Genomic DNA, 20,964 nt, shown 5'->3' with positions numbered 1-20,964 from the left:
AGTCAGTAATTACATTTGCATCCATCTAACTCCAAGATTCCTCTCGCTAAACCACACATTATTTGCCATTATCATTATTAAAATTATATTACTCCAATCTCTTTTGTCTCCGGGATATCCTAGTCAGCCACTCAACTGACACACATACCCTGACATCTGAGTGCTTTCCAGGTTGGCATGTAAGTCACCCCAGCCTTGAGAGCTGGGAACTGGCATCTTTCAAAATCCCACACCTCCCAGGGGCTGTCGACAGAGTTGAGCTAAAGAGCCTTCTTGGAATGACAGCTGAAGATTTCCTGGAAATCAGAGGCTGCATATTCTAGTAACAGGATACTTTAGTAAAAGGCAAAATGCATGGAGGTAACCTGGGATTTTAAATTTTTTATTTATTTATTTATTCATTCATTCATTTATTTATTTTTGGCTGTGTTGGGTCTTCGTTGCTGCACACGGGCTTTCTCTAGTTGTGGTGAGCGAGGGCTACTCTTCGTTGCGGTGCGCGGGCTTCTCATTGTGGTGGCTTCTCTTGTTGCAGAGCACGGGCTCTAGGCATGCGGGCTTCAGTAGTTGTGGCACGTGGGCTCAGTAGTTGTGGCTCGCGGGCTCTAGAGCGCAGGCTCAGTAGTTGTGGCGCACAGGCTTAGTTGCTCCGCGGCATGTGGGATCTTCCCCGACCAGGACTCGAACCCGTGTCCCCTGCGTTGGCAGGCGGATTCTTAACCACTGCGCCACCAGGGAAGTCCCTGGGATTCTTTTAAAGGTAATAATATAAATGTAAAGAAATCTCTAGTTGCACTGGGGAAATAAAATTTGGGCTTGTCTCAAAATCTGTGAAATATATAGTGTGATGAGTTGATCATGGAAGGGAAATCATTGTGCCTCAAGGGAAGAATCTTTTGTTGGACTGATTTGCTGTGATTAATTTATTATTAATTAATGACACTTTGAGGATCATCTGAGGAAAAGGATACAAGGTGTGACGTACACCAGGGATAATGTCTTTCCTGACTAGTATTAGTCTAGTCACTATTGGAGGTGACTAAAAATATCTCGGATACCTGTTATTCTGACTGATACTGTTTATAGCTCATTGCTTTAAGCTCCATGTGTTGTATCTGTGCACTGCTCCCTGCCCCCATTTCCCCTCCTGACCCAAGGAGATCCTTGAAGGCACACATTGACTGTCTTCCAGGGCTGAGCAAAATATCTGATCAGAGTAAGTATATATCATTGTGGTATAATAAAAAATAAATATTTGGTTTTGGTCCCAGATTCCTGGAACAGAGCTCCTAAAACCCTTGGAATTTATTGTCTTTTATATGCTAATGAGATGATTCCTGGAGGAGAGCCCTAGGTAGCTTCTGGGTAGGGGCTGTTCACCAGAGAAACCTACCAAGTGGTTACAGGCTTAGAACTTTCAGCCCCACCTCTGGAGAGGGGAGAGGGGCTGGAGATTGAATTCAGTCACCAACGGCCAGTGATTTAATCAATCATGCCTATGTCATAACACCTCCGTTAAAAGCTCTAAATGATGGGGTCGGGGGAGCTTCCAGGTTGGTGAAGATACTGATGTACTGAGAAGGTGGCGTACTCAGAGAGGGCATGCAAACTCTGTGACCCGCTCCCCACCTCCAAAAACATTGCCCTGTGCATCTGTTGCATTTGGCTCTTCGGAGCTGTATCCTTTATCATAAACTGGTGAGTTGTTCTAGCAAATAATGGAACATGCAGGGCATTGCAGTGGGAACCCCTGAATTTGCAGCCAGCCAAGCTGCAGTGCAGGGAGTGTGGGGATTCCATTTGCAGCTGGTGTCTGAAGTGGAGGCAAGTCTTGTGGGACTGAACCCTTGATCTGTGGGGTCTGGGCTAACTCTGGGCAGCTAGTGTCTGAATTAAATTGAATTGTAGGATACACAGTTGGTGTTGGAGAATCGAGGATTTGGTTGTGGTTGTTTGGAAAAGACACAACATTTGGTGTCAGAAAAAAGATACATAATGTTTTATGAATGAATGAATGAATGGAGGAATGAAAGAATCTTTGTTACTTGGTATATTTTAGTCACAAGTGAATGAAAACCTGATTCAAACTGACTTCAATACTAAAGGAAGCTTACTGATTCATGACACTTCAAAGGTCCAGGGCAGGACAACATCAGGCTGTGCCCTATGGAGTGACTCAATAATGTCCCAAAGACTGTTTCTTTCTGCCTCTCTCCACTCTTCCTTCTGCAGTGCCATGTTAAGGTGGCTTCCCTGGGGTTCCCAAGATGGAACTTAGCAACTTCCAGCCACTTCTCATTAAATTCCAGGAGGAAAGAATGACTGTCTTTGTGGATCCATTCCATCAGAATTCTGAGGATCATTCTGATTGGACCAACTAAGGTCACATGCCTATCTCTGACCAATCACTGTGCCTGAGAATGCCCTGAGTGGCTTAGTGTAGGTTATTTAGTAGAAGAAGGTTTCTTAGGACTTCATGCATTCTCATACTGAAACTGGAGGTTTTGGAGAGGGGAGAGTAGATGCTGGGGCGGCAACCAGCTAATCTCCATTCCATATGGAATGTGCTTATGTGGTATAACAGGTAACATCGTTCCTAAATGTATTCATTTGTTTGTTTACTACCTTATTAGAAAATATTTCAATCCCCTAATCCCTAGCAAATGTTCCGTCCAGGAGAAGTCAGGCCTTACCACAAGCTGACTATGTAGTATATTACATTTGGATCAAACCAATTGTGTGTCTGATAATACTTTGTAAACTACACAGCCCGTAAAAGCAGATGAGGTGATCCTATGAGCAACCTGAGAAATATAAGCACATATTGTGACAGACTTTTAATGTTTGACCCAGGTTCTGTAACAAGCTTTGAATAAGCTTATTAATAGCCCCAAAATTCACAATCAAATAGATCATTACTTGATGAAGATCTAGACTTCACCTTGACCTTTTGCCAGATTTGTGGCTCATTTACCACCCAATAAAGGTAGGTGTGATAGCAAAAACCTCACTGGCCAGTTGGCACTCCAAGTTTTTAGCCCTCAAGTTGGCACACTTAAAGAGCCAAAGAATAAATATTTTAGGCTTTGCGAGCCATGTGGTCTCTGTTGCAACTTAATTCTCCTATAGTGAGGCAAAAGCAGCCGTAGACAATGTGCACGTGAATGACTAAGGCTGTATTCCAATAAAGTTTTATTTATGGGAACTGAAATTTGACTTTTATATAATTTTCATGTGTCATGAAACATCAGTAATCTTTGAATTTTTTTCCATATATTTAAAATATACAAACCACTTTTAGCTCATGGGCTGTACAAAACCAGGTGGCAGGCGGGATTTGGCTCATGGTCTATAGTTTGCCAACCCCCATGTTAGCTCAAATGCGGCGAACCATGAAATTTATGAAGAGGAGATGAAAATGACATTACCTGGTCCAGTAATTTGCACATTCACAAAAAAATCTTACCCTACTTTGTGTATAGGTTCTATAAGTTTAGTCATTTTTTTGGGTCTCTTTCATTAAACCAATGGATGGTTCAGAATTGTCAGAATTCACTTTTATCTTTAAAGTCAAAAAGATTTAAGCTTTTTGAAGAAACATGGGAGTGATTTCAGGTTATGACTGGGATCAAGATTAGGCTGCATCTTTGTTGGAGCTGGTGCAAGCTTAGCAGATCCATAACCAAACTCAACATTTTCCTCCCAAAGTTACTTGCTATCAACCATGCCTATTTTAGGCAATGGAACCCCATTACTAGTTAACCAGGCTTGACTCTTTAGAGTTATTGTATAGTGAGCATTTTATAGGAATCCAGTGTAGTGGACCTGCCTCCCTGGGCCCTGGAGATGGGACATGACCCATATTTAACCAGAGTACTGTGTCTCCTTAGCTACAGCGATTGGTTTAGGGATGGGCCGATGACCCAAAGAAATGATCATATTCCTTACTGGGACTTCTGTTAGAATCATCAGGTTGAATTGAGCTTCTGTTACTTGCAACCCAAGGAATCCTGACTAATTGAATTGCCATTTAATTCTCCTCTCTCATTCCCAGCATCTCCCTGCTCACTATCTAGTCTGTCACCGTGCCCTCTAATTTATCAGAAATGTCTTTCAAATCCATTCTTTTCTCTCTATTCTTAATTATTTCACCGTCACCTCCTTCTGTTTGTCACAGTAGCCTCAATGGTATCCTATTAATAAATACTTTTTTGACAGACAAGCCATAATGTTACAATGGCAGCGGAGTAGATTGGCAAGAGCACTGGATTTAGAGTCAGTTAGAACCTGGGTTTGAATCTTATTCAGTCGCTTACCAGAAAAATTTATTAAGTCCTTTAGATATTAGTTTCCCTGTTTTTATGACGAGGATTACCTCCTAGGGTTAATGTGAGAATTAAAGGAAAATAATACATGTGAATCAAACAGTACAGATACATAGTAGACGTCCAAGAAATGAGGGTTCTTATGGGTGAAAGAAACTGTGAAAGACCCAGCTGGCATCCTTGGAGAGTATTCAGGTGTTCTTTCCACGGTCCTTGCTCCCCTTCCATTTATCGTGCTCATTACTTCTTACCTTCCTGCGGAGGTCGTTTCAGTGTGCAGCCTCATTACGCATAAACCTCCTAAGGGCTCCGCTAGCTGCACAGACTCTTCACTCTGACCCCAAGAACCTTCCATTTTCTGTCTTCACCCTATCTGGCCTCCCTCTGGTCACTACCATGAGGCCTCTTTTTCTACCAAGTGACCTCTTCTACCGTCTGCCAGATATACCACCTGAAGTCCTTATGCTGGTAAACTTGAGTTTGAGCTATTTGCCTTCACCCAGTCTCAAACCCTCCATTCTCTCAAGGCTTTCTGTTCCTCTTGTTTCTCCACCTCCTTCTCAGTACATTCACAGAACTTGTTCTCTTATCTAGGCTGCTCTCCATGTGTGTCTTCTCTACTAGCTGGCAAGTTCCTGGAGATCAGGGCTTGTTGGGCATATATGTGTAACCATCTCCCTGTTGCCGAGCTCCCACGCAATGGAGTGCCCATGCCCAGGGTTCAGTAGGTATGCGCTGAGTGAAGGAATCCAGTCTTTCATGGAGCTGATGGGTTAGGAGACCCAGGGTCATAAACACACTATTACTCAGGATTCCGTCTAGAAAACAGAAATCACACTAGATATTTCAAAGAGAGGAAATTTAATGCAGAGAATCAGTTACATGGGTGTTAGTAGGCTTAGAGCACAGAAAAAGGAACACTGGGCAAATGTCAAGGTAGTAACTGCAGGAAGCAGCTGCCACTCCTGGAAAAGGAAGAGGTGGGAGACGGCAGAGCCTAGGAGTATGGAGAAGGAGCCCTGGAGAGCAGAGGCCCAGACCTGAGGAGGCGGTGCTGCCCAGCTGTTGCTGGCGCCCCTGGTGGTCAGCAGAGGGACCCTGAGTTGCTGGCGCTCAGATCTCTGCTGGCACATTGCAGGGGGGGCTCGGTGAGGCCTGGGAGGGCTTAAGGGAGGTGGAGGCTAGAGCCCAAGCCACTGTGGGAGGGAAGCCAGCAGGAACAGCACAACCAGGAGGGAGGCTTCTTCTCCCCCTCTCTCTCCTTCCAGCATTCCTCTAGGACTTCCTGTTTGCAGAAACTCACTGGAAGTCAGCTGGCAAAGGAGTCTGGGAAATAAAATTTTCAGAACAAAGTATAGAGAGCTGAATTTGGAGCTGAGAGAGGATTGGCAAATAACCAGCTCAACATGTTTACTATAACTCGCGTGTTTTAGAGGAAGAAACCAAGGCTCAGAGGGTTTCAGTGATTTGCTCAGTGCCTCCTCTTTAAATCTTTGATTCCGTGATCTTACTCTACCCTCTTAGGAATACTGCGTTTTTTTGTGTTTTTTTAGGAGGAGATAGTACCCAACCTTGATAAATTGTAAGAATATCTTTCTACTTCTCTCCCTTTGGGCCCTTATATGCTGATTAATGGCATGTAACATGCCGTATAGGACACGTATGATGCTTTGAACAATTAAAAAAAAAAAGCTGACTGCTTTGCCAGATGTATTGATTGCAGAACAAGATATTTTAATGAGATTCAGCGAGGGTCATGTGAGTCAGCCTACCCAACAACATATGAATTTCTAGTTACCAAGTCACTGGGGACAAGGGTGCCTCAATATGGCTCTGAAAAATAAGTGTAACAAATTGCAGCAGAAACCATCACAGAACACTTCTACTCCAAAGTAGTAGTAGGGTTTGTTTTATTTTTGCTATAAGAAAGTTGGTAAATCAAGGGAAAAAAAGAACATCTCCCAAATAGATTATTTAGCATCTAAAAGCATCTTCTCCCAGTGTCCCTCCATGGCTTTGCCAAGGAGCATGGACATTCGCAGACACCAGTCCCAGGAGACTGGCAGTTGACGGGCTGAGCCCTGCACAGATGACCATTTTGAAACTCAGATGGAAATAGAATAGAATAAGGGAAAAGGTGCAGAAAGGACCCTGACCTTTGCCACTGAATCTATCCTTAAAATGAAGTGGGCTGGAATGACTGCAAGACTAAGTATGGTCATTGGAGAAGTAGCCCCAGGACCTCTTGTAGTTGGGGGAGGTGAGGGTTTGTGCAGTGCAGAGAGGCCAGAAACACAGGGTGTATAACATGATTTACCTTATTTAACAAGGTGAACCACCAAACCAGGGTGAGGTGACCAAGAAGCTTGAGTGAGCTTCACCAGCGTTCTCAGCCCAATCACATCCAGCAAACACAACTCTGTTAGAACAAGGCTGAGAGACTCCTAACACAGCCAATGGGGAGCCCACTAGCCAAGTATGAAAACCAGCTGTTTCCTAGGAGTCACTTGTAACTGAAGCCAATGGTCAAAAGGGAGGCCGGAGTTGGATATAAACACAAAGACATACAACCTTCTTAAAATGCATGTTTATAAGTATATGAACGCCTGCCTCCTGGTAGTTAGATTGTAAAAGATATGTGAGTACCCAAGCGTATTTTTAGAAAGTATCACTAAAGAAGTTTGAGCATTAAGAGAAAACTTCAAATATTGACTCCTTCAGTATTTGGTTCCATCAGCAACAAACAAAATTATGCTTACTGAGAAAGTTAGATCAATCTTCTTCCTTCTTCCTTCCCTTCCCCTCTCCCTCCCTCCTTTCTTTCTTTTCTTTTTTTTTTTCTTCTTTCTAAAATCACATTGAAATTACAAAAATGGTACTTCTCCCCCTCACCTTCTGAGTTATGTTTTGATCTGATGGAGAATGCAAGGGAAGGAAAAGACACATAGGTTGGCAGTTTTCTTCTAACTACAAGAATACATTCCTGCTTAGATTTCATATTGGATCAGTTGCCCTTTTTCCCAGAAGATTTGAGTTAATTGTGGATGGATCCAGGCTGGTTGGATATACCTTGAGGTCCATCTTTTTTTTTTACGGGGTGAGGGGACGCAGGTGGCAGTGTTCCATTGTGACTTTTTTAGTGTCTGATCGGACTGAGATCAAAAATCAAAAATTGTTGTGAGTTAGCGTAGAGGGTTGTTTTTGTTGTTGTTGTTTTTGTTTCTATTAAAGGTGGTCTCTCCCTTTGCCCCCCCCCACATAAGTTAAATAGAGGTTTGTTTAGGAAGAAAATGCAATTTAGTGAATCATAACTCACAGCAAAGCTGGGAGGGGTAAGAGAAGTAACAAAAGAATAATTACATGGGCAGCTGCAAAAATCATCTTGTGTTTGAGCTAGTCAGCGTAAAGCCAGCAGAGGGTAACCCCCCTTCTCCATCTGCAGACCTGAATGAGCTTCTATAGCCCGTGCATCTGGGAACTCATGTGATCTGCTGCCTTCAGTAACAAAAGTATTCTTATATTAAACCAGCTTTTATTGAGAGTCCATTGGGCATCGATTCTGTTTCCTCGCTGAGTAACCTTGGACAAATTAGTTAAATGCCCCATGCCGCAATATTCCCATCTGTAAAATGGACATAATAAAAACCTGTTACTCATAAGGCGGTTATTAGGATTAAATTAAGTGAGTTATTATTTGTGAAGAACTTAGAACAGTACCTGGCCCATGGTAAATCCTACATAGTCACTTATTAAATTATTTCAAGTGACAGGGAAGTAGCTTCTGCCATTGGTTGGTGGGGAAAAGAAGGCTAAAAGTGCCCTCAAAAAACTGTCACACTGTTTCCTCTCAAGTCCTTTCAGCAACTGTAATAGCAGTTTGTCAACATCATATCTTAAAATCTGTGAAAAGGCCCACTGTGAGAAAATGCAAACAAGGAGCAATGGTTTCCTTTGCCATAGCACCCCCTTTCCACTGCCAACCTACTTCACGGGGGTGGGCACAGGAAAAAGTGAAAACTGGGGGGTTAAAAAAAATAGCAGGAAAAACAGACCTTCCCTCTATGAGTAGGCAATCTGTCCTGAAGAGCTGAAGACTAAACTCCTCTTAGGACAATTTTTATTTTTTTTTAATTTTTTACTTTTAAAATTTTTTATTGGAGTGTAGTTGATTTACAATGGTGTGTTAGTTTCTGGTGTACAGCAAAGTGATTCAGTTATACATACACATATATCCACTCTTTTTTAGATTCTTTTCCCATATAGGTCATTGCAGAGTATTGAGTAGAGTTCCCTGTGCTATACAGTAGGTCCTTATTAGTTATCCATATTATATATAGTAGTGTGTATATGTCAATCCCAGTCTTCCAGTTTATCCCTACCCATACCCTTCCCCCTGGTAACCATAGGATTGTTTTCTATATATGTGACTCTATTTCTGTTTTGTAAATAAGTTCATTTGTACCGTTTTTTTAGATTCCACATATAAGCGATATCATATGATATTCGTCTTTCTCTGACTTCACTCAGTACGACAATCTCTAGGTCCATCCATGTTGCTGCAAGTTGCATTATCTCGTTCTTTTTTATGGCTGAGTATCTATGTACAATTGTATATATGTACCACAGCTTCTTTGTCCATTCCTCTGTTGATGGACATTTAGGTTGCTTCCATGTCCTGGCTATTGTAAATAGTGCTGCAGTGAACATTGGGTTGCATGTATCATTTCAAATTATGGTTTTCTCTGGATATATGACCAGGAGTGGGATTGCAGGGTCATATGGTAGGTCTATTTTTAGTATTTATTTTTTAACATCTTTATTGGAGTATAATTGCTTTACAATGGTGTGTTAGTTTCTGCTTTATAACAAAGTGAATCAGTTATACGTATACATATATCCCCATATCTCTTCCCTCTTGCGTCTCCCTCCCACCCCTCTAGGTGGTCACAAAGCACGGAGCTGATCTCCCTGTGCTATGCAGCTGCTTCCCACTAGCTGTCTATTTTACATTTGGTAGTGTATATATGTCCATGCCACTCTCTCACTTTGTCCCAGCTTACCCTTCCCCCTCCCCGTGTCCTCAAGTCCATTCTCTACGTCTGCATCTTTATTCCTGTCCTGCCCCTAGGTTCTTCAGAACCTTTTTTTTTTTTCAGATTCCATATATATGTGTTAGCATACGGTATTTGTTTTTCTCTTTCTGACTTTACTTCACTCTGTATGACGGACTCTAGGTCCATCCACCTCACTACAAATAACTCAATTTCGTTTCTTTTTATGGCTGAGTAATATTCCATTGTATATAAGTGCCACATCTTCTTTATCCATTCATCTGTCTATGGACACTTAGGTTGCTTCCATGTCCTGGCTATTGTAAATAGAGCTGCAATGAACATTGTGGTACATGACTCTTTTTGAATTATGGTTTTCTCAGAGTATATGCCCAGTAGTGGGATTGCGGGGTCGTATGGTAGTTCTATTTTTAGTTTTCTAAGGAACCTCCATACTGTTCTCCATAGTGGCTGTATCAATTTACATTCCCATCAACAGTGCAAGAGGGTTCCCTTTTCTCCACACCCTCTCCAGCATTTATTGTTTGTAGACTTTTTGATGATGGCCATTCTAACTGGTGTGAGGTGATACCTCATTGTAGTTTTGATTTGCATTTCTCTAATAATTAGTGATGTTGATCATCTTTTCATGTGCTTTTGGCCATCTGTATGTCTTCTTTGGAGAAATGTCTATTTAGGTCTTCTGCTTATTATTTGATTGGGTTATTTGTTTTTTGACATAGAGCTGCATGAGCCATTTGTATATTTCGGAGATTAATCCCTTGTTGGTTGCTTCGTTTGCAAATATTTTCTCCCATTCTGTGGGTTGTCAGGACAATTTTTAATAGCGGTTTTTACTTTACTATTTATCCATCATCGACAGTAATAGTAACTTAAGTTTGCATGGCACTTCAAAGCACTTTCATCTGCTTTGCTCTACTTTATCACTGAGACAAGCCTTTGAGGGCACCTTATTCTCTTCTGAGAGAAGGGTAACTAACAGAAAGCTCAGGAGACTTGCTCAGAACCATTTAGGTAAAAGGTGACAAAACTAGGACTCAAATTCAGGTCTTCTGACCAAAATATGTTTTTGAAAGATCTTGTTTGTGCAGGTGATGCTTAGTGATATTTGTCGAATTGGATTAAATCAGACTGAGTTGAATTGGCCGGAACTGAATTAAAAGGAAGAGATGTGTTAGGTGACCTATTTAAAGGACCGTGCTAGCAGAATCATCAGATTTTCATCCAGCTGCTTCTCTTCCTCTCAGCCTTCCTCTATTCCTCCTCTTATATCTCGCCTCTTGTTGTTAAGTGAGCCAAGCCAAAGGTAGGAGTGATTAGCTCAAGGAGTGTGGTTGGGATGGTTTGGGAACTATAGAAAAGTAATTGTGAACAAATTCATTTGGTTCCATGATTTTTTTTCCCACCAAAAAACACTGATTCCAATTCAGGAGATGACCTCAACCTTAGCCACTGGTTATGGCACTTTCCCTGCTTGCTTTTCTTCCTGGGTCCACTCCAGGATGCCTGGATATTCTTCAACCGACAAGCACCCCATTGGCACCTGTGTTGTATCTCACACAGTGTGAAGCCACTTGACTAAAAACAAATAAGGGCTCAAGAACCTGGAGTGGGGAAATCAGACATGAAAGTGTCATGTAAGAAAGGTTGAAATGAAATGCTGCAATAACAAGACAAAATCAGAAACTCAGATTCCTGGCCCGTTTTGGCCATCCCCACCCCAGAAGCCCCTCCTGCCATCTCCCATCTTGAGAATTAGCATCTCACAGCAGCCAAAGAAATGAGGTAGTAACACCTGCTGTGTGCCTGGACCCTCTAGACTCCTGGCAGTCTGTCTGGAAGACCACTTGTTTTCCATGTCAGGAGGGTATCACAGAGTTAAGAAATGGTTCAGACTCGAGGGTGGATCCCTTTCTCTTCAGACCTGGAACTGAGCAGTGACCATTCCCTCTAGTTACACAGACTACCCCCAGCCCCCTTCTGAAGGCTACAGCTTGTCATGCTTTGTAAACCGCTTTACAATGAGGTGAGCGAACGTTATCAAGTAAAAAGCCTTCATTTTGACAACTTCAGTACTTTCTTGATTTCTGATTTTTTTGTTGCATTGGTCTGGCATTGGTGGTAGGACCGAATTTTTGTTTGACTTTCAGAGCTTGGCTTTGGTGTTGTTAAATTATTTGGATGTAGATAAAGGAATATATCAGTGGGATTCAACAAATGAGTAAAATAATTGACTTCCCTGGAATCTCTCAGGACTTTTCCAACTCTAACGTTCAGTGTCTGTGATTCTAAGTCCGGCAATATTGCTCTGGGTCGAGGGTGAGAGCAATGGAAATGTAAGAACTGAAGCAGAATCCTAAATTAAATTACATTATTGAATTTGCAGGGAGCCATTAGGGAATTCCACATGTCAATGTTAATATATTTTACATCATTGGAAACAGTGTTTAGTTAGGTATAAAAGATGTTCACTGCAACGGTCTTTGTAAAATTGGCAAAACAAAGAAAAAACCAAAACCTAAAAATATTCAAAATGCCTCACCCAGGGGAATTCATTCAGTTGGCAGGCTATACAACCATTAAAATTGATGGTTATTAATATTATGTAGTCCCATGTTATGACAATATGGGGAATGTGAGAAATGCTTATGATATAATGCTGGGGAAAAGCAAGATATACAAATATATGTATACTGATTATAATTATGGAAAATATTGAAAAGAGAAATTGATTATTTTAATATATGCATAGGAAAACATAGAAAAAACATTTTATTACATAGTTGTGATATCTTTACAGTAAGGACTAAATTTCTAAATGAAACAGAATAGAACAAAACCAAATACATATTTAGAAATCAATATAAATCTCTCCATAAATGCCACCATTTCTCACTGCAGTGAAATTCCAAGTAATTATTTTATATGATTTATTCAGCATCTGTCATTTTAAGAATTGAATAATGTTTGGCTCCACAGCAAGGAATAATTAGCAATATAATTAATCAAATTGCTGTTTATATTTCTATGTCAAAGTTAATCATTTTCATTTTCTTGTTTTATGGGAGGGGTTTGCCTCTTATTAAAGCTGATAGCATCCACAAGTAGATTCAAATGCGTTTCATAGGTTTAAATTGTGCAAACTTGGTATCACAGCTGAAATCTACAGTCCATACTCTCACTTACTGACAGCTGGAACAAAGGCAAAGCGCTTTTACCTAAACTAAACAGGACTATTTTCAGAACTCGCATTCATTCAGTGAGTTATTCTTCTGTGTTGGGGACAGGAATCACTGCATATACACCACCTGAACTAATCTGATAGTCCTCAGATTTCATCCTTGCCTATTCTTCCTTACTCTCCCCTGCCCAATCCCTCCCCAGCAACACACACGCAAGGATGAAAACTGTTAGCATCTTCCAGGCAGTCACAGAAATATATGATTCAGACTGACTCATCCATTGAACAAAGGAGGGTTGGATAGTCATTTGTCAGTTTTTCTTCCCCCGATATGAAATCCACATCAGGAATCTTGAGACAGATCTGTTATTTCAGGTTGTTGTTGTGGTTATTTTGTAGCTGACATAAATATCACTGCACCCAGGGTGATAGGGACCTTTGCAATAAGCATTTTATTGTTATACACAGACCTTCAGTATGTCTATCAAACATATGTAAATAAATAATATATATGTTGACATTTCCAAGTGGGCAGACCCTTGCAGCTCTGTGTTTCTGTATGGCAGATCTAGTGGGGGAGTTGAGATGTGTTTTCCTGTTGTGTGAAACAGTTCTTGGCTGTAATGTCTCTCCAAGGAGCTGCTCTAATTAATGTAAAACACTCTAGATACTACTTAATAAATACTAAGCTTCCTCTAAGTGGCACAAAATTAAGATCCTTTATTGAACAGTTTCTCTATATGCTACTATGTGGTGGAATCGTTGGACCAATGCGTTGTATTTCAGAAAGGAGGGGAGAGAAATCAATAGCAAAGGCAGAGTTTGGAAACACTTGTTTCTGCAAACCAACAATTCTTTCTGCACTGTGTACCTTAGTAAACCCCCATCAACAGGGAACACTCTGGGGAAGAAATTAACTGGGTAAATAAAAATATACAGGCTGCAAAGCATGAATCAAATCACAATGTCTCCAAACAACAGATACTTAAAGAATGCTTTTTATCTGTGAGCTTAATCTGCTCTAATTAATGCTCCGAGTTTGTTCCTTCAAAAGCTTGCAGCTGATTTGACATCGGTTATTTGCAGACATAGGCAAAAGGAGGCTGCCTCCAAAGAACCCTTTGTCCGTATATTCTTGAAAATTTCTGGAAGGAAAATCTTCTAAGGAAGGTTTTATTTAGCCAATTACAATTTTTCATGGATATTTTCTAATTATTTTCTTATTTTACTGTAGTGATCAGTTTATTGCTTGTTATTAATTCTGGTGAGTTTGATAGCTTACGGTTATAAAACAACCAACTATTTCTTCAGTATCTTTTTTGTAGCTGTAGATCTGAGCTACCTCCTGTCTCCTGCTCCAGACGCCAATCCCACAAATTAAATGAAGAATAGTGTCAAATATAACCTTACAAATCTTGAAGCTGAAATGAAAAGAATTCAAAGTTTGAATGCATCTGGAAAAAGTACCAGGCACGTTTTAAAAAATACAAAATAAAACCCTCCATATACTTCCTCCTTCAGATCAGATCTCCTTTAGACTACAAGTTTAAGGAAAACTGGTTCATTCCTCTGCAATCGCACCTCAAAAGCTGAGAAGTCTGCTGCTTTATTTTTCCCTGTTCTGTCTCTAGAAGCAGCTCTAACAGCACTGTTAGCTTTCTAAGATGTTGACACATAAAAATCTATAAAGTTCATCAAAACAAAAATATCGGCCATTGAAGACACAGGACAGAAGTAGTGCCACAAGGTTATCTCAATTACCACAGACACATGTGGCTTGTTCCCCTGCCCCGAAAATGGGAAATGAAAATGTAAGAAGATTCTGACTTGGAAATTCTAACCAAAGAATGTCTCATCTCCTGATTTTTACTTAACAAATTTACCATCGTGGTGCCTAGATAGGGTTGCTATCAGAAAGTGGTGTGTATGTGTGCACATGTGCATGTTAGAGAGAGAAAGAGAACAGTACTTAGCAGGTGAGGTTGAAAGCTTAGCTTTCAAGTCTGCTGTGACACCAATGACCAGATATTAGTTGAAAGAAGTAAACTGGACGACCCAGACGTGATTCTGATCTTTGAAAACAAGCCATTTATGTAATCCGTGCCAAGCAAGGAGGTAAGAGGCTAGGAGATGTGTGATATAATGATACTTCTATTGATGTAGATAAAGATTTGTTTAAATCAAAGTTATTATCTCAGAACTGAGTGTCAGTTGACCACCAAGGGCTCCTTGAGAATCCTGAGGCCCACATAGCCACCCCCACTCACTTTCTTCCCCTCCCCCATTTTTTCAGAAGCCAGAGGATGCCCGCTGCATCTTGCACTGCAGTGCAAACAGATCCCCGCAAAGAGAGAGGAAGATAAAATGAATTTAAATTCCAAAGGGGTTCCAGTGCCGGTTTCCTAGTCCCCGAGTCAGCAATGTGTTTGTGAAAATTCAGCCTTTTTGTCTCCCAGTAAAAAGGAGCTAAATCTACATCGGTGGCCCAGTCTCGGGTTGCTATTCTTTGCATTTTCTATTCCAGTGAATGAGAGTGAATGAAGTGGCCGGGACCCTTCATTTGATCTACTCAATTGCATAAAGTGACAGAATTCTAATATATTTGTTTAATGCTCTTCAATGGGCTTTCACTTTTTTGCTTGCAAATGAAGCATCCGTGGGCAAAGTTTCATCCCCCTTTAACACCGGGACATATTTCATAACTCAGCCCGTAGTTTGAAGTGATCTTGAGAGGAGTTTTAGACTCAAAAAGTGGGAAATAAAGAAACAGATGTGAAGTTATTGTAAATTCCTAGAGTGGGCTCTGGGGCTATTGTGACCCCACGGCGGGCGGTCCAGGGGCTGCGCCTTTCATGCTGTAATTGAAACATATTAATTAGATAATTTGTTGTTAGTTTAAACGAAACAAATGCATCCCCTTTGAGGCTGCACAGCCGGTGGGTTGGATTGTTTTTTGTTTTGTTTTTGTTTGGGTGTCTTTGTGCATATGTGGCTTTAGGAGAAAAAAAATGAACTGACATTTATATTAAGAATTGGAGAACAGATCCTGATCCTTGCCATTTCTTAAATGGATATCTTTTTACAGAGGGAGTTTCCATTTGCAAAAGCATAAACCATCCCTGAACACTGCCGCTCCCCCCACCCCCCCGACAAACCTTGCATAAACTAACGTAAAACCTTCTGTTAGAAGTACTCCGTTGGATTCTTTCCCCCTCCCACCTACCAGCTTCATCCCACTTGAGCACCTGGCCAGATTTATGCTTCCAAGACACTCAGTGTTTTCATCTATTTTAAAGGAGTTAAACTTGCTGCTGTAATAGTTAAGCCATTCCGACGATCATTTACCAGCCCTTCTCCTGCTAGTGTTCAGGCTTCTTAAGACCCCCCAACCCAGGCAATAGGAGCAGTGGGAACTTCAGCAGCTTCTCTCTCAAGAGAGTGTACAAAACTCATCCATTGTGTAAGCATTTCCCCAAATCACAGAGAAAGCCACTTAAAAACATAGTTGAGCACAGAAGCATGTTAAAAACCAAAAGTAACAGAATAGCCCAGTTTCCAAATCAAAAACCTAACTTAAGAAAAATCAGTACTGCCCAAATTTACAAAATAGAAAATAATATAACTAAACTCCCTTCTCAGGATGAGATCCCAAACAGACACTTCACTGCACGGTGTTGTCTCTTCCAGTTTTATTTTAAAGCTGTGTGTATTGACTTTGGACTTGAGCCAGGTGAAAAGATTTAACATGACAAAGAGAGCCATTGAAGGTATCCTAGTTATAAACTTCCTTATTTGTGGGGTACTTCAGCTAAACTGGGTGCAAGTCTCAAAGCTGGGGATGGAGTGGGGTGGAGGCATGTGTGTTTGGGCTGCCTTTGGATTCCTGATCAAGGTCAAAATATCATCAATGGATTTTTTTACTTTACTCATTCAACTTCATCTGAGAAAAGATGCCTGCAGTGGTGAAAGGAGGACTCACAATGCCCAAGTTATTTCATTCTTTGCAATACACCATGACGAACTTACCAGCTGAAAAGCACATTTTCAAATACTGAGTTGAAATCACTCCTTTACTAAAAATCGGAAATAGGACCTGCGTCTTACTTATCTCCATTTATTAAATGTGTGTATGTACACATCACTTGCCTCTGAATCCTACTGCTACTACTAGGAAGAGTATTTTACCTGACTATCTAAGCTGAAAATTTATAAAATGTTTGAGACCCATGTTAGCCCTTTATGCTTCCTTCATTCCCAGTTCAAATTCAGTGTTAGTGAATTCCAGGAGATTAGAATATTCCAGAGATGGCTTTAATTTTATTTTGCAGGAAGTAATGAAAATGTATTTCACTTTTTAAAAATGTAGATGATTTCTGGTTGAGAACAAAGTTTCAAGAGTTTCCTGGCCCAGGGTGGGTAAGTTTTCCAGGCATTCTTTAGCTGATCGTGTTGATATAATTGTGAATTGGGCTTGATGAATGAGTTTAGTTGTCCCCTGTCTGACGAGCTTTAGTGGCTTCATGCATTTTAATCAGTCCAATGATTCATTTATTTTCCACCTTTTTTTTTTTTTTGGCTGTGTGTGGGATCCTTCCTTTAAAAAAAATGGTCACAACAGGATTAATTACCCTTTGCATTAATGCTAAAAATTTTTTTCAGATAACCCTCTGAACATATAAAGGTCACAGGTGCTAAGGGTTCTGTTTGTGGAGTATAGTGATGATGATTTCTGTGTGGGTTTCTCTGTATTGCACAAGGTCTCTTGTTTAATCATTTTACACAGTAAAGTGTTAATCACCATTTAAGTTTTTCTTTGTCTTGTAACTTCATTAGTTGAATATACACCTCACTCTGGAAATACTGTGACCCTTTCAATAAAGTTTTAATTGGCCTTGAGCCATACATTCTTGGCAAACTTTAATTCTCTGCAAAAATCTGAAGAAAAGCAAATACTCAGAGTCAAGCATTTAAAGTAACTTCATTCGCTTCTTTAAAATAAACACACCAAACATTATTTTCCCAGATGAAGGAGTAAAGAGAAATCTGTTCAATTAAAGGTGAACAGGTTTCTCTACAGGCTAGGTGAACTTTTAAGTAACTTCTGAAAAAGAAAATTTCAACGATTGCAGTAATTTAAAGGAGCAAGGAATCAAGGTCCACTGCAAATAAGATGCATCAGAATATAAGTATTGGGTAAGCAAGTTTGCCTTTACGCTGTATATCTCCATATCGCCTCTACCTGGTTTCTGTAGAAGCCTTACATTTATATAAAGTGCTGTATATTTTGTAAAATGTATATTTAAAGATAGTCAAAATACATATAAAGTTACTTGGTTTTCATTAACAGTTTTTCTTTTAGCACCACACCTGTGCACCTGATCTATACTAGAAATAGTTTGTTTCATCTTTCTCTCTGGGCAAATATCTTCAAGAGTCCATCTGCATAATTTCTTCCCAGTCTGCAAGTGCATAAGAGGAGGTTTGCTTTAAAAATAAGTTATGAAAAAGACAAACTACTCAGACAATGTATTGCAGAAAGCATGCTTAGAGAAGCAGTGCATCTATCTTTGGTAAAGTTACTGTTTGTAGCAACTCTTCAAAAACACACGAAACTAAAATTTGCATTTACATATTTTAATGAGAAAATATTATTTGGACTAGGTTCATAATTTAACATAGACACCTTTTTAAAATTCTTTGTCTTAAAACAGGCATGCTGGGAACAAGAACATCAATATTTAAAATGCCATGCTAATTCTGTACAGGGAGGGAGAAAAATGAAAGGTAAAAATTGTACAGCTCTGATGACACTACAACTTTTTTTTAACTTAAGCAGGTCACACCAGAACAACAGTTCATTTTCCAGCAAATTACCTAAGACTCTAAAGGAATATAGCCAACAAAAGTGCATTTTACACAGTGTATAATCATTCCTATTCACAAGCATTTACATCTCTTTGCAGCCCTTTAGCTTCTCGGAAAAGTTCTTGTAGCAAACAGAAAGGCTTGTCCATGGGAGACCTATCCGGTGATACCTCCTTCATGTTACCAGTCAGCTTATCTAAGTTCTTCTAGGGTTGCCCTTGATGCTTTCTTAGTTTGGACTTATTTCATTTTCTTTCTTTCTTTCTTTCTTTTCCTTCCAGCAATAAAATAAATAGCTAAAAAGGTCTCTAAGTAATCGGAAAGTTAACATTCCAATTAACTTTCCCATTCCCCCTTTCCCTCCCCTAAACCTGGCCAGAAATGCAGAGTAAACATTCACATTACAACAGGTACTTGTAAAGTGGGCTTTTGCCCGCTCGCCCGCCAAGCACTACAGATTCAAGTTCACTGTTTACGTTTTACCGGGCGCTCTGTAAACATACAAGGTTAACTTTTAGTTTTATTTTGCTTGTGTGGAGGACAAACGTCCCCTTCCCAGGTTGGTAGCCTCTCCCCTACACTCCCAGCGCCTGGAGCCTCTGTCAGGAAACAAAACCCCAAACAAGAAAACTCCGCAGAAGCCGGGGAGGCAGGGCCGCTACTCCGGGAGCCTGTGGTCCGCCCATACCCCTGCCGGATGGGCGGAGGCGAGTAGGGTAGGAAGCCGGTGGTTCCTTTTCGCGGCAGATTTCCAAGACGTAAACAGAGATGTGGCTCTCCGCTGTGCGTCTGCAGCCCTCAGGGAAGATCTGTTCCGGGAAACCTCCGAGGAGGTTTCTCTGGGCTTGGGACTAACGGCGCCGTGTCCGAAGCCTCGCGGATCCGGGCCGAGCTTAGACGCGCCCCTCTCCGAGACTGCGGGAGGCAGGGTTTCCCCTGCCTCTTCAGTGGGAGGGGGATTTCGGGGGCCCCGGAATGGGACGAGCTGGCTCAGGTGCCCCCTGCCTAACCCCTCTAGGGGGCGAGGACAACTCCCACGCGCCTCCAGGCCCATCTGCAAGTTTGTGTTTCGTCTCCTGGGTCCAAAACAGAGTTCTCGTGGGGGAGAGGGGGTTGGCCGAAGGTGAACTGGACAAGTTAGGGTGGCGGTCTCAGATGGGGAGGGCAGGACTGGGAGCCGGGGTAGGCGAGTGGGCTGGCGGGGAGGGGAACGAGACGGGGCGCCGGCCTCTGCGGGTCAGTGCACCGCCACTGAGTGCAAGGCGGAGGCCGGGCTGGTGAGCGTTTCGCTGGGAGTGGCGGGGCTGCTTTGGCTGGTGGCTGTTTGAGAGGACGTGGGGCTGAGCGAGGGCGGCGAGTTCGAGAGCAGGGTGGGGATGGGCGCAGGCAGCGCGGGCAGCGCGGGCACTGCGGCCGGCGTGGGCTTAATGGGCACGGGGATGGCGGGCAGCGTCTGGCCCGCTGCGTGGCACAGAGGCTTCAACGGCACGCCGTAGGCGCTGTAATCGCCACTGGCCATGGAGATGGGGGTGGCCGAATCGATCATGCCTGCCGAACCGTACACGTGTGGCCAGCCAGTACCCAGCGAGCTGCCCATGGTAGTCAACTGGTTGGGGAGCGGGTAGGCGGCGGGCACGGGCTGCATGGCGGAGAAGGCCAGTCCCCCAGGCATCTTGTACTCGCGCGCGATGATATTCTCGATGGCGAAGGGATGCTTGAAGCCCGAGGGCTGCGCCACGCCGCCCAGGTTGTAGGCGGCGGCGGGCATCTGCGGCAGGTGCGTGCCCGAGGCCGCCAGCGCGCTGAGGCGCAGCTTGGCCTGCTGCTGCAGGTACTGCGCCGCGTCAGCGGGCTTGCTGGGCGCCAGGTGGTCCGACTTGAGCACCTTGAAGCGCTTGCGGCGCCTCAGGAAGCTGCCGTTCTCGAACATGTCCCCGCAGCTGGGGTGCAGCGCCCAGAAGCTGCCCTTGCCGGGTTGGTCTGGCCGCCGCGGTATCTTGATGAAGCAGTCGTTGAAGGAAAGGTTGTGGCGCAGGCTGTTCTGCCAGCGCTGCGTGTTCTCCCGGTAGTAGGGGAAGCGGTCCATGATGAACTTGTAGATCTCGCTCAAGGGCAGCATCTTTTCGGGCGAGCTCTGGATGGCCATGGCGGTCAGCGAGATATACGAGTAGGGCGGCTTCTGGTCGCTGTACGTGTTGCGGCCGGGCCGAGGCATCTTCTTCTTTGCCCCTTTCTAGCTCTGGGTCCGCGCGGGCCTGTTCGGATCTGGGAAGGGGGGGAAGATAATGGGGGGAAGGACGTGGATGCAACAGACACCGCGAGGTCAGCCAGGCCGAGAACAGACTTCGGGGGTGGCGAGTAGGGGGGCTTGGGCGCTGGATCAGCCAGCGCCTGAGCTCTTTAGCCAGCAACTTTGCGTGTCGAGTTGGGGGCGGCCAGGGGGCGCGGGAGGGGAAGCCCGCTATCGGCGCGATGGTAGCCTGGAAGTCAGCCCGGACCGGGAGCGGGGACTGGGGGTAGG

At 42.7% G+C, this 20,964-nt stretch overlaps 1 protein-coding gene across 1 annotated transcript in view; it reads right to left on the bottom strand.

Annotated features, from left to right (window-relative positions):
• The window catches only part of FOXB1 (forkhead box B1), a gene marked incomplete at its 5' end in the record, with an annotated part of 91,628 nt that extends 70,970 nt beyond the window's left edge, over positions 1-20,658 (bottom strand). Inside the window, one exon of the mRNA XM_082448180.1 lies at positions 9,531-20,658. Within this exon, the coding sequence (XP_082304306.1) occupies positions 19,681-20,658 (978 nt within the window). The 3' untranslated portion in view covers positions 9,531-19,680. The remainder of the gene's footprint in view (positions 1-9,530) is intronic.
• Positions 20,659-20,964: the final 306 nt, after the last annotated feature.

This window comes from Balaenoptera physalus (assembly GCF_965194825.1).
Source record: "Balaenoptera physalus genome assembly, chromosome: 2".
NCBI classification, from domain to species: domain Eukaryota; kingdom Metazoa; phylum Chordata; class Mammalia; order Artiodactyla; family Balaenopteridae; genus Balaenoptera; species Balaenoptera physalus.
The sequence above is the reverse complement of the archived record's forward strand: the minus strand, read 5'-3'. Positions and strand labels throughout refer to the sequence as shown.